At 42.3% G+C, this 13,386-nt stretch overlaps 1 protein-coding gene across 3 annotated transcripts in view; it reads left to right on the forward strand.

Annotated features, from left to right (window-relative positions):
- The window catches only part of cdkal1 (CDK5 regulatory subunit associated protein 1-like 1), a 541,005-nt gene that overhangs the window by 151,145 nt on the left and 376,474 nt on the right, over positions 1 to 13,386 (forward strand). For all 3 annotated transcript variants that reach the window (XM_078414892.1, XM_078414899.1, XM_078414884.1), the window contains exons 6-7: positions 1,900 to 1,948; positions 6,689 to 6,809. In XM_078414892.1, coding sequence (XP_078271018.1) covers positions 1,900 to 1,948; positions 6,689 to 6,809 — 170 coding nt within the window. The remainder of the gene's footprint in view (positions 1 to 1,899; positions 1,949 to 6,688; positions 6,810 to 13,386) is intronic.

A 13,386-nucleotide genomic window follows, 5' to 3' on the forward strand; every position in this document is an offset into this window, starting at 1 on the left:
TTCAGGTCGAGACCCCTCTTGTAGGTTCTCGACCTGAAACGTCAGCCATTCCTTCTCTCCAGAGATGCTCCCTGTCCCAGTAAGTTACTCCAGCATTTTGTGTCTATCGGAGTACAAATTAACCATAAATACACCTAATTAATATTTTTTAAAGCAGTGTTTTCTTACCTCTATGAAGCAAAACTGGAAAATACGGTTGAAACGCAGGTCTGTGCACACGCAGCAGATCAGCTGGCGAGAATGTTTAGCCCCTACAACCTATGACTGGCGCATGCTCAGTCGAGATACCGAACTCACTTATTCTGAGGCTGTGACGTCTGGTGCACATCCACTCTATCCAAGCCTCTCACCATTCGGTAGGTTTCAATAAGGCTAAGCAGATCATTCCCTCTGTCGTGAAGTAGATTCTATTGTGGCTTAGCTTGCTGTTTAAAATGTAGATGGGGAAGAAACTTACTGCCTGTCATGCACTTAAACAGCAATATAGCAATGTATGGACATCAAATTCCACTCCCAAAGCAGTTGCAGCAGAGCTCAAATTTTAATAGTTCGATTATTCAACACATTTCAAAATCATCTTGGTATCATTGGGTAAAACAAAAAATACAAGGACATTTTAAATCCTAGAATAGAAAAATGTAAGGAGATCTAACAGCTATTTGAATTTAATAGTGCAAGATATTTGATTGTGTGACCTGGAAGAAAGTTCAGAAATAGACTTTAGGAAGTTTGGGATTCATTTGAGTGATGAGGGAATCTTAAGTAATACCACATAAAATGGGTACTAAAGGTTCTATTTTAATAATAGGTTAAAGTACAATATGTTCTGTCATGATTCTCTCTTGTGCAAGTGCAAGTTCAATTTTGTTACTAGTTTAGCTCAAGTCTTGGTTCCCTTGCTCAAAGACTCTGTATTAACGCTATCTATTCCTCTCATGATTCTATATACCTCTGTAAGATCACCCCTCAGACTCCTACCTTCCAAGGAATAGGCCACCCAACCTTGAGCGCAGGCCTTTGATTGAGAGCATCCCTGTAAATCTCTGCACCCTTTCCAGCTTATTGATCTCCTTACTAGAGATTTCCTGATTCTTGTACTCAATGTTTTGACCCTGGAAGGCAAGCAGACCATGTGCCTTTTCTTCCACTCTATCTACGTCAGAGATGTAGAGAGCTATTTCAAAGAGCTATGGACTTGCACTGTGAGATCCCTCTGTACATCAATGTTGTTACGTGTCTTACCATTAACTGTTTACTTTCTCCTTACATTTGACCTCCCAAAGTGCATCATCTCACACTCGCTGGGATTAAAGTCCATCTGCTATTTCTCTACCCATATCTGTAGCAGATCTAAATCGTGCTGTTATCCTTTGACAGCCTTCCTCACTGCCCACAGTTCCACTAATTTTAGCGTTGTCTGCTAACTTACTAACCAACCCATCTACATTTAAGTCTAAATCATAGATATATATGTCATAAACAACAGAGGCCCTATCTCAGAACACCCTCTGGAATACCACTGGTTGCAGATCTGCAGTCAGAATAACACCCGCCCATCACAACCCTCTGTTGTACATGGGTCAACCAGTTCCGAATCCAAACCACCAAGTCACCGTGAATCCCATGCATCTTAATCTTCTGGATCAATCCACTATGAAGGACTTTAATAAAAGTATGTAAAGATTGCCTGGAGCAGCTGAGAGTGCAAATCTTGCAAATAGCTACAGAAAATATATATTTTTTGATTTTGGTGCATTTGCAGGAGTGTGCGATATTTCAGCTTCAGACTTCATGGGTCTAGTCCATGACTGAATGTGTTCCCAGGAAGGGTGCCTAACAACCAGCAGTTACGAAAGTGAATTATTACAAGACTGTTCACATATTATTTTTTCCCTTTAGGTTCAGCAAATAGATCGTGTAGTTGAAGTTGTGGAAGAAGCAATTAAAGGTGAGTAGGTGGCCGCTTAAATTAGCTTGTATGTCTTCACTCATTTGAAACTAGAGGTAGGAACAGGCTGGAACTCATATCCGATGCTTCACCTGGTGGAATTGGTAGGGTGTCAGATGGGGGAAAATGAAGAGGTGAACGTGCCATTTGTCGTATTAACTTGGAACAATCCGTGCGTTCTGTGTATTTTTAGGGCCGAATCAATTTAAGGATTATAGTCGCAATGCAGTGCTGGCATGGTAACCTGTCGTGGTCCATCGCTGGCAAATGGTGTGTTTCTCAGCAAACCTGTGCTGTTAGTTTGAATTCCCAATTATTTTCCAGTATCTTGGAGGGGCATGCTGGGGCATAGTGTGGTACTGGTTGATGAAACGGTCACGGAAAAGGACACCGGGCATGAGCCCTCCCAATTGAGATAGTATGTGGATGTGTGCCATGTGGTTCAATTTATTCTAGTTCAGTTTAAAGATACAGCATGGAAACTGGCCCTTCGGCCCACCGTGTCCGCGCCGTCCAGCGATCCCCGTATGATAACGCTATCCTTCACACTGGGGACAATTTACAATCTTTACTGAAGCCAATTAGCCTACAGCCCTGTACATCTTTGGAGTGGGAGGAAACCGGAGCATCCGGGGGAAACCCACACGGTCACTGGGAGAACGTACAAACTCTGTACAGACAGCACCCGTAATCAGGATCAAACCCGGGTCTCTGGTGGTGGAAGGCAGCAACCCTACCACTGCGCCACTGTGCCTGCCCTAATTTAAGTACGATGTGATGGAATAAACGGAGACGTGGAACCTCTGGATTTCCAGGCAACTAACGTGTTTAAAAATAGATGGAGAGTGGAAGGAAGAGTTCACATTACTTATTGAGCTTGAATGAGTAAAACATTTTCTTGTTATTAATTCATATTTTCCATCTGATGGGGAAAGTGCATGATGATAAATAAATTCCAGCTGGCAATCAAAATTCCAGAATGTAGAATAAAAAATATTCTTAAGAATTATATATGCGTATCTCTCAGGTATGCATGCACGTCTTGCGATTGCAACAGCAACACTTTCCAATTACCGCGACTTTATACGATCATGATGAGGCACCCACGTGAAAACTACCCACTTTACAACAGCTGTATTTACGGTGGAATTACAAGTCAGTGAGGAGCAATTAATATATTCCTTTATTCGTCCCACACCGGGGAAATTTACAGTGTTACAGCAGCAAAGTGGATAGCAAGAGAGCAAGAGATCATTCATTATAAATAAAAGATACATAAAATGTCATCAGTTTTCTGTGGGTTCTTCGCTGTTATTGTTGACTCGTCTGCTGGGAGCAGTGCTGGTTGTGCAGTCTCACAGCAGCGGGAAGGAAGAACCTCCTATATCTCTCCTTCACGCACTTGGGGTGAAGGAGTCTGTCACTGAAGGAGCTACTCAGTGCAGTGACAGTGTCCGCCGGCATGGGCAACTTTGATTCCAGCAGCTCATTGACCGGAAGCATGTGATTTGGCTCCCTTAATAAAAGTGAGCTCTTCTGGAATATAACGTCGATTTTTGCGAGTTGGAAGGCTCACAAGACCCTTTGTGTTTCTGGCTGTGGATGCTGAGCTCACCAAAAATTATCACTCCTTAGGAAGTGCCTCTGGCATTGAGGCAGTTGCCAACCGATTTGACTGACAATGGAAGTAGGTGCTTTTCTTAGGTCAGACATTAATTAAATTCGATCACAAGAGTTTGTTTTTCTTGGTGGTATTTTGAATATTGTGACTCATTGTCATTGGCAGGAGATGCAAGTTTGGGATGAGAACTTAAATTGTTTGCTTCATTAGCTGCCGGCTTAATTGTTGAATGGCTGGGCTGTGACAGGGCAAGGGGATTGTGTGTGAGGACTGATTCAGTTTCCTGAAAGCATGTTTATGATCAGATGCTCATTTCAGCACAGTTGAAAGTTATTTTTCCGTCACAGAACCTCATTTAGAATTGTTTAGCTTTTATCTTGTGAACCGAGAAGTCAATTGAAAATGATGATTCATAACCTGTTGAAATCACAAGTATTCTCTCTAAATACAATACGGTGCATAAAAATCAGAAAAATTAATGACTGAACTGCTTGACATTCATAACATAATAACCAGATAGATGATTCAGTTCTTTAATAAAAATAGATTCGTAAGTCAGAACCGTAACATCATAAGCATCATGTGCTTAACATTTAATTATCCTTTTGATCTAATGGATCAACTCATAGCGAAAAATTGGGCGGCAAGGTGGCACAGCAGTGAAGTTGCTGCCTTACAACGCCAAAGATCTGAGTTCGAACCTGGCTACAGGTGCTGTCCGTACGGAATTTATATGTTCTCCTTGTGACCGAGTGAGTTTTCTCTGGGTGCTCCGGTTTCCTCCCACATTCCAAAGACGCACAGGTTTGGAGGTTAATTGGCTTCCTTAAATTGTAAATTGTCCTTAGTGTGCGGGGTGATCGCTGGCGTGGACTCGGTGGGCTGAATGGACTGTTTCCATGCTGTATCTCTGAAGTCTAGAGAAAATGTTGTTTTCCAGCTGGTGCAAGTATGTTCTTGAAATTTAATACACAGGGACCCCTGCATGCCCATCGTACACAAACCTTGGGTACAAGATGCTAATCACTGGGGATTGATGCAAGTTTAATACGCACTGATGGCCAGTGCTGTGTTAAACCTAACAAGATTGGTTTCAAATATAAATTGGAAGTGGTATTTAAAGGGACATAAAACTGCAAGAAGTCACATGAGTATCTGCCACTGTAGTGATTATTGGATTTCACTGAGCTGTCTCTGGAGTTTGCATTTTCAATTCAGGTAATCTGTAATGTGACAAGCAAGAAGTCATTTTTGCTTTTTAAAGAGAAGCCAATTAAACTGTGCTCTTGTAAGAGGGCTGTCAGGATATGCAGTGTACTGTACCCAGCCAGACTTGCAGTCCACTGGGCCACTTCGCTTTGTCTCTCCTTTCACAATGAAAGTTATTGCAACCTTAAGATCATAAGATCATGTGATAGGAGTAGAATTAGGCCATTCGACCGATCAAATCTACTCTGCCATTTAATCATGGCTGATCTATCTTTCCCTCTCAACCCCATTCTCCTGCCTTCTCCCCATAACCTCCGACACCCATACTAATCAAGAATCTATCAATCTCTGCCTTAAAAATATCCATTGACTTGGCCTCCACGATCCTCTGTGGCAATGAATTCCACATTCACAACCCTATGACTACAGAAATTCCACCTCATCTCCTTCATCAATATTCAGCTCTATTCCAGGTCCATTAAAAATTGACAGTGCCAGATTAAAAAAATATTTTTTTAAATTAATTATTAAAACCATAGAAAGCAGGGAAACATTCTGCACTTTTGATTTGTACCTTTGCAGAGATAAAGAAGCAGTTTCTTTCGGTCCCATTATAGATACATTGCAGTAACTTGTATCAATTATACAAACTTAAAAATAATGATCTAAGATTCATGAGACTGAGCTTCCCATACCATTGAGCTGTTTGTTGCCTCACAGCGCCAGAGACCCAGGTTCGATTCTGGTTACAGGAGCTGTCTATGGACTTTGCACATTCGCCTTGTGACCATGTAGGTTTTCTCTGGTTTCCTCCCACATTCCAAAGAGGTGTAGGTTTGTAGGTTAATTGGCTGAGATAAATTGCCCCTATTGTGTAGAATGCGAAAGTGGGATAACACTGAGCTGGTGTTATAATGCTGTGAACGGGATGGTCGATGGTTGGCGTGGATTCGGTTGGCCAAAGGGCCTGTTTCCACGCTGTATTTCTCTAAAAATAAAATGACAAATGCTGATGCTGTATTAAACCTCAAGCAAAATGGAAACGTAATCCATAGAGTCATACAGCGCAGAAATAAGCACTTCGACCCAGCTTGTCCATGCCGACCAAGATGCCACATCTAAACTAGTCCCATTTGCCCGCGTTTGGCTTACATATCTCCAAACATTTCCTAGCCATGAATCTGTTCAAATGTCTTTTAAATGCATTTAAACTGGATATGTGATTGGAAAAGGAACCGCAGAATTGTTTTTGCAAGTCAGTATTTGGAAAGTCATGCATTTGACAAATTATAATTGCACAATAATTTAAAAAACGGGTAATTCGATTTCATATATTTACTGATATTTTAGGAGTTAACCAAGAGAGAACGAGGCTGGAATTACAAGACACTCTTCTCATTGTTTTAAAGCATGTACTTGGTGACCAAAATATAGAGTCAGAGTCATGTAGCATGGAAACAGGCCATTCAGCCCAACTGCCTGGATTTGGCCCATATCCCTCTAAACCTGTCCTATCCATGTACCTGCCTAAACGTTTCTTAAACATTGCAATAGTCTCAACAATCACCTCCGGCAGCTCGTTCCATACACCCCCCACCCTTTGCTTGAAAAAGTCACCCCTCAGGTTCCTATTACATTTTTGTCCCCGCACCTTAAACCTATGCCCTCTAGTTCTTGATTCCCCTACTCTGGGCAAGAGACTCTGTGTGTGTGTCCACCCAATCTATTCATCTCATGATTTTGTACGGCTCATATATTTGACGATTAATTCTTAATTTCAAATCAAAAAATGCCTGGTGAGAGATTTTTTTAAACTTGTTTTACACAGCATTATATTTTTTCGAATATGAAAATTGGCATTTCAAATTGAAATTTTTGACTGAAATGTAAGGGTGTATTTTGATTTGCAGGTCACTCTGTGAGGCTACTGGGTCAAAAGAAGGAAAAGGGGAAACGGCTGGGGGGAGCTCGACTGGATCTGCCAAAGATTAGGAAAAACCCTTTGATAGAGATCATTTCCATCAATACTGGGTAAGCTTCTTTAAAATATACCCATCAAATATTCAGCAGTATTTCAGGATGCAATTTATTTTCAAGTGCTCCAACTTTAATTGAACGAGGTTTCCAAATGCACAGCACATCGGAAAATACACCACGGGGTTTATGCCATTTGCGAGATTTATTTTGTGATTTCATTGAATTATAATGCTGGACCGTTTTCGCCCGTGGTATCACCATGGATGCTTGGAGCTTTGTGTTTGTGAAGATCATTGTCCTTCTGTGATCAGTCTTTAATATCGATGCCTTTCCTCTTTGTTAATCAGCCACCTGAAAGTTCAAACACTCGGGCTAACATTGCCACGAGTTTGCACAAGTGATCTCGGAGGGGTTTTTAAAAAGGCATTTTAAAAGTATGAACAGATCGCGATCAACATGCCTTTGCATGGTTGAACAAGGCTATTTTTGCATTTCATCCTTTGATGATTTTAGTTCTATGTCTTCAAACCTCAATATGAAACTGAGGACAGAATGAATTGCAGATGCTGGTTTACAAAAAAAAAACAAAGTGCTGGAGTAACTCTGCTGGTCATCCCTGTAGAAAATGGATAGGTGACGATTCGGGTTAAGATCGTTCTTTAGACTAATTGTAGTGGGAGGGGGGCGAAAAAAGCTGGATGAGAGATGGGGGTGGGGCAAAGTTGGGCAAGTGAAAGGTGGATACAGGTGAGGGGGGGAGGTTGATAGGTAGGAGGGTGGACAAAGGCCTGAGATGAAAAGACAAAAAGTGTGAAATAAGGATAGAAGAAGCGCGAAATGTGAACCCAGAAGAAGGAATCTTGGTGGAAGGGAACAGAGGGAAGGGGAAACGGATAAGTGGTGCGCATCCAGGTGGGGCACAGGGAAGAGAGGGGAACTGTTGTGGGTTAGTCACCTAAGTGTTAATGTTCATATCGTCAGGTTGTAAGTTAAACAAACGGAATCTGAGGTCTGAGTGTGTGCTGGTTTTTTTTATAGAGATACAGCGCGGAAGCAGGCCCTTCGGCCCACTGGATCCCCGCATATTAACACTATCCTACACACACTAGGGACAATTTTTACACTTACCAAGCCAATTTGCCTACATGCCTGTACGTCTTTGGAGTGTGGGAGGAAACTGAAGATCTTGGAGAAAACCCACGCAGGTGACGGGGAGAACGTACAAACTCCGTACAGGTAGCACCTGTAGTCGGGATTGAACCCGGGTCTCTGGCGCTGCAAGCGCTGTAAAGCAGCAGCTCTACCGCTGCGCCACCGTGCCGCCGTTTTTTGTGATATTTGAGTGTGGTTCAGTTCTGGGTGTAAGTTTGAGTCTGAGTGTGTGCTGGGTCTATCAGCGCAACTCCTACAATATAGCAATGGAATATTACACTCCTGAACATTAATGAATGGTACATTATACTCCTGAATCCTGAATCAATTAAAGATCAGAATGAAAAGGAGCTTGCTTCATTAAAAAAAGTGAAGGTAGACACAAATTGCTGGAGTAACTCAGCAGGACAAGTAGCATCTCTGGATTGATGGATTGGGAGACGTTTCGGGTCAAAACACTTGTTCAGATGCAGTCTGAAGAAAGGTTTCGTCCTGAAACGTCACCCATTCCTTCTCTCCAGAGATGCTGCCTGACCCGCTGAGTTACTCCAGCATTTTGTTTCTACCTTCGATTTAATCCAGCATCTGCAGTTCTTTCCCACACATAGGGATCTTCAAGAAACATTGCCCCGAAAAGGCAGCTAATATCCCACATGCCCCTGGCCATGCTCTCATCTCGCTGTTACCATCGGGAAGAAGGTACAAGAACCTGAGATTCATTACCGACAGGTTCAAGAACAACAACTTCACATCAACCTTTAGGTTCTTGAACCAACCCACACAGCCCAACTTCAGCAAGTGGGGACTATAATGGACTTTGCATAGGTTCCACTTAATACTTCAGTTTGCACTATTAAGATCTGAATGTACCTAATATCACTGATAATTTTTTGTATCATTGTTTACCGTATATTTATTTGTTGTGTGCTGCATTCATGTGCCGTAAAGCTGCAGCAAGTAAGAATTTGATTGTTCCGTTCCTGGTGAATCGGTCATCAGGTCAAAAATGATAGGAGCAGAATTAGGCCATTCGGCCCATCTAGTCTACTCCGCCATTCATGGCTGATCTATGTCTCCCTCCTAACCCCATTCTCCTGCCTTTTCTCCATAACCTCTGACACCCATAGTATGCATCTGACAATTATACACTCTTCACTCTTAACTCGTGTCCAATAATGCCCTACAGTTAGTACCCTTAAAACTCCTGTTAAATGCTTTTCTAACTTGCCAGCAAGAAAATTATAGCTATAAATTTGGCTTTGCATTCATTGAGATTAAACACCGTTTACTTGACGGACTAATAAATATAGTCAATTTTCAGCTTTGCCTACTTTTTTCCCCTGACAGGTAATGGCCTTGCCAGAAAAGTGTAAAAATTCCACATAGTTACTTATTGGAAAAGGAAACAAGAAATATTTCAGCTGGCTTTTTGAAGCTGCTTTACTATTTATCAAAATCATGGCCTTTTCCTGCATTATCCCCATAGCCCCTGATTCCCTTAATATTCAAACATCTACCGATGTCCTGAATGAACTCAGTGATTAAGCTTCCCCAGCCCTCCTGGGTAGAGAATGCCAAAGATTAACTACCGCTTAAGTAAAAATATTTCTCCTCACCAAGTCTTGAACAAGGTGGCCTTTGTTCCTGAGGCTGTGACTCTCAGCTGTGAGCATCCTCCTTGAACCCAACATGTTGAGCCTTGTTAGAATTAGAGTCAGAGAGTCTTACGGCGTGGAAAAAGGCCCTTCAGCCAAACTTGCCCACGCCGGCCCATCCACACTAGTCCCTACTGACCTGCGTTTGGCCCAGATCCCTCTAAGTCTGTCCTATCCATGTACCTGTCTAAATGTTTCTGCCTCAACTATCTCCTTTGGCAGCTCGTTCCATGCATCTCCCACCCTTTGCATGGAAAAGTTACCCCTCAAATTCTTATTAAATCTTTTCCCCCTCATGTTAAACCTATGTCCTCTGGTTCTCGATTCTGCAAGTTTCAGTGTAGTCTCCTCTTAGTCTACCAAACTCCAGAAAATGCAGAACTAGCCTCTTTATACGGCAAACTGGTCATCACCTTATGAATACATCTTGTAATCTGTGGAGATGCAAGGAACTTCAGCTGCTGGAATCTTGAGTAAAACACAAAGTGCTGGAGTAACTCAGCGGGTCAGGCAGCATCTCTGGAGGGACTGGACAGGTGACGTTTCAGGTTGGGACCCTTCTCCAGACTGCTTGGAGTCAAGGGGAGAAAGCTGGAAAAGAATTGGAGGCGGCACAAAGCTTAGTAAGTGATTGGAAGGGGTGGCACAGTGACACAGCAGTAGAGCTACTGCCTTACAGGACCAGAGACCTGGGTTTGATCCTGACTACGGGTGCTATCGGCAAGAGGTTTGTGCGTTCTCCCCTTAATCGCGTGGGGTTTCTCCGAGATCTTCGGTTTCCTCCCACACTCCGAAGACATACAGGCTTGTAGGTTAATTGGCTTGGTATAAATGTAAATTGTCCCTAGTGTGTGTAGGATAGTGTTAGTGTGCAGAGATCGCTGGTCGGCGCGGACTTGGTGGGTCGAAGGATCGAACCCACGTCTGTAAGGCGGTAGCTCTATCGCTGCACCACCGTGTTGCCCTAATGTGGCTGAAGAATATCACTGGAGGCATGATTATTTTCTCAATGCCCCTCTGATTTATTATTACACAAATCATAATTTATTGTGTAATACCAAGAGGTGACATTGGCCTCTACTGCAAAATAAACTTATGTTGCAGTTTGGAATAACTAAATTTGTTTCTTTGCCTTGATCTGGCTTTTTGAGAATAATAACATGTTAAGGTTCCTTTCAAACAATTGTGTGAACCAGAGGCTTATAAAAAAACCTTGGTATAATTTGGTACCAACAAGAAATCAATCATGAAACATCCATTGTGGCTTTAACAGGAGGTGCTTTTCAGACAAGAATTAATATCCTTTAATAGGTGGAAGTTTGTAGTTTGAAAGGGAACTGCACATAATTAACAGACCAAGTGATCACACCCTGAGAATACGCAAATATTAAGTTAACCATGCAGCCAGAATTAATAATATTACTGGCACTTATATGAAATCCTGAACATCAGTGAAAAGTTCAGAAGCTACACTTATTTTTTCTGACTATTTAAATTCCTGGATTAGGGGATTTTCCCACTGCCTTGAAAAAGTGCGCTGCTCCCTGAATTATGCAATCATAGTTTCCTTGAACCAGGTTATGAGCAGCTCTAGTTTTTTTTTTTTTTGCTTTGTTTTCCCCTAATTTGTATTCTTCAAACTTAAAATGATTCTGCAGAAACACAATGTAAGTATACTTTAGGCTGAAAGGTCATTTTGAATCATGGACTGTCATCTTATCTGCGATTATCAGTTTATCTGGGGCAGCACTGTGGCGCAGCTGGTAGAGCTACATCCTCACAGCGCCCGAGATCGGGGTTCGATCCTGACCTCAGGTGGTGTCGCTGTAGTTTGCACGTTCTCCCTGTGCCCGCCCACATGTGGTTCCTTTGATGCTCCGGTTTCCTCACACATCCCAAAGGCGTGTAGATTTGTAGATTAATTGGCCTCTGTAAATTGCCCCTAATGTGTGGGGAGTGGATGAGAAAGTGGGATAACATGAAACTGGTGTGAGAAGGTGATAGATAATTGTGTGGATTTGGTGGGTTGAAGGACCTGTTTCCTTGCAGTATCTCTCAACTATACTGAATTAAACTTAACTATCCATGTCCTCCAGAGATGCTGCCTGATCCGTTGAGTACTCCAGCACTTTGCGTTCTATGCAATATTTAAACACCATTCAGTTTCTTGTGACTCCATTTGTTAGTACATGTGGTCTTGCCAACTTGCATAGTCATGCAGGACCACGTCCAGTGACAGACATAGCTCTGAGCTTGCCACTTCTAATCTTTAAAAGGACTTTAAATTTGTCGGTCATCCACTGGTAGGAAAACAACTGCAATTTACCAATTGGGACAGGTACTTGATAACTATTCCTATCAATCCTTTTGGAAAGATGAGGGGGGACATCTTTGAAACGTAGAGAATAGTGAAAGGCCTGGATAGAGTGAAGCGGATGTTTCCACGAGTGGGAGATTCTAGGACCAGAGGCCATAGAAGGCTGTGGAGGCCAAGTCAATGGAGGATAAGGTGAGATTGATGGGTTCTTGATTAGTATGGGTGTCAGGGGTTATGTGGAAAAGGCAGGAAAATGGGGTTGAGAGGGAAAGATAGATCAGCCATGATTGAATGACAGAGTAGACTTGATGGGCTGAATGGCTTAATTGTGCTCCAAGAACTTATGAATACAATGGGATAAATCATTAATGTTTCATTGACGAAAGATATTTAAAAAAAATAGTGTGTCATTTTGATTTCCTTTGGCCACAAGCTGCTAATGTAGCAATGGCAAGGTCAGCAGTTGTAATAATTGAGATTTGAATCATAGATTTTGTGTTTAGTGCAATTATTGTTATTAATCTGATTTTGGATCAGAAGTTAGCGTGATATATCGTGAATTCTACTGCGAACCTCCATCCAGTATTTGCTCTTGTAAGCATCAGCACTTTTGGGATTCCTGCACGAACGCGAGAGTCCCAGACTTGCCTGTCGGGATGTGCTGGCAGATCCTGGCTGTGTATCAGAATCTGGCTGTGTGTCCTGATTCTGTTTGTCAGATGCTACACAAGGGTGAAGGATGAACTTGCTGAATTCCCCAGCCTGAATTCCCCAGAACCTACTGTCTGAACCAAAGATAATAGAGGAGCAAGATAGACCACTCAACCCTAAAAACCGTAGTAAGTCATGGGTAAATATCAGCGCCATTTTAGTAAGCAGATTCTGTGTGCTAGACTGGGCAGTGTTCACAACTCTGCGATTTCTTCGTATATAAAATGTTTGCAAACAATTATTTTTGTTCAACTTCTTGGATAAGTTGATAGTGGATGTAGTGTACCTGAACTTTCAGAAAGCCTTTGATAAGATCCCACACAGGAGATTAGTGGGCAAAATTAGAGCACATGGTATTGGAGGTAGGGTATTGACATGGATAGAAAATTGGTTTGCAGACAAGAGTAGGGATTCACAGGTCCCTTTCAGAATGGCAGGCACTGATTAGTGGCTTGGTGCTAGGACCAAGCAAGGCTTGGTGCTAGGACCGCAGCTATTTACAATATACATTAATGATTTAGATGAAGGAATTAAAAGTAACATTAGCAAATTTGCAGATGACACAAAGCTGGGTGGCAGTGTGAACTGTGAAGAGGATGCTATGAGGATGCAGGGTGATTTGGACAGGTTGGGTGAGTGGGCAGATGCATGGCAGATGCAGTATAATGTGGATAAATGTGAGGGTATCCACTTTGGTGGCAAGAACAGGAAGGTAGATTATTACCTGAATGGTGTCAGGTTAGGAAAAAGAGAAGTACAACGAGACCTGGGTGTCCTTGTACATCAGTCACTGAAA

The sequence above is a fragment of the Rhinoraja longicauda genome, chromosome 2 (assembly GCF_053455715.1).
Source record: "Rhinoraja longicauda isolate Sanriku21f chromosome 2, sRhiLon1.1, whole genome shotgun sequence".
NCBI classification, from domain to species: domain Eukaryota; kingdom Metazoa; phylum Chordata; class Chondrichthyes; order Rajiformes; family Arhynchobatidae; genus Rhinoraja; species Rhinoraja longicauda.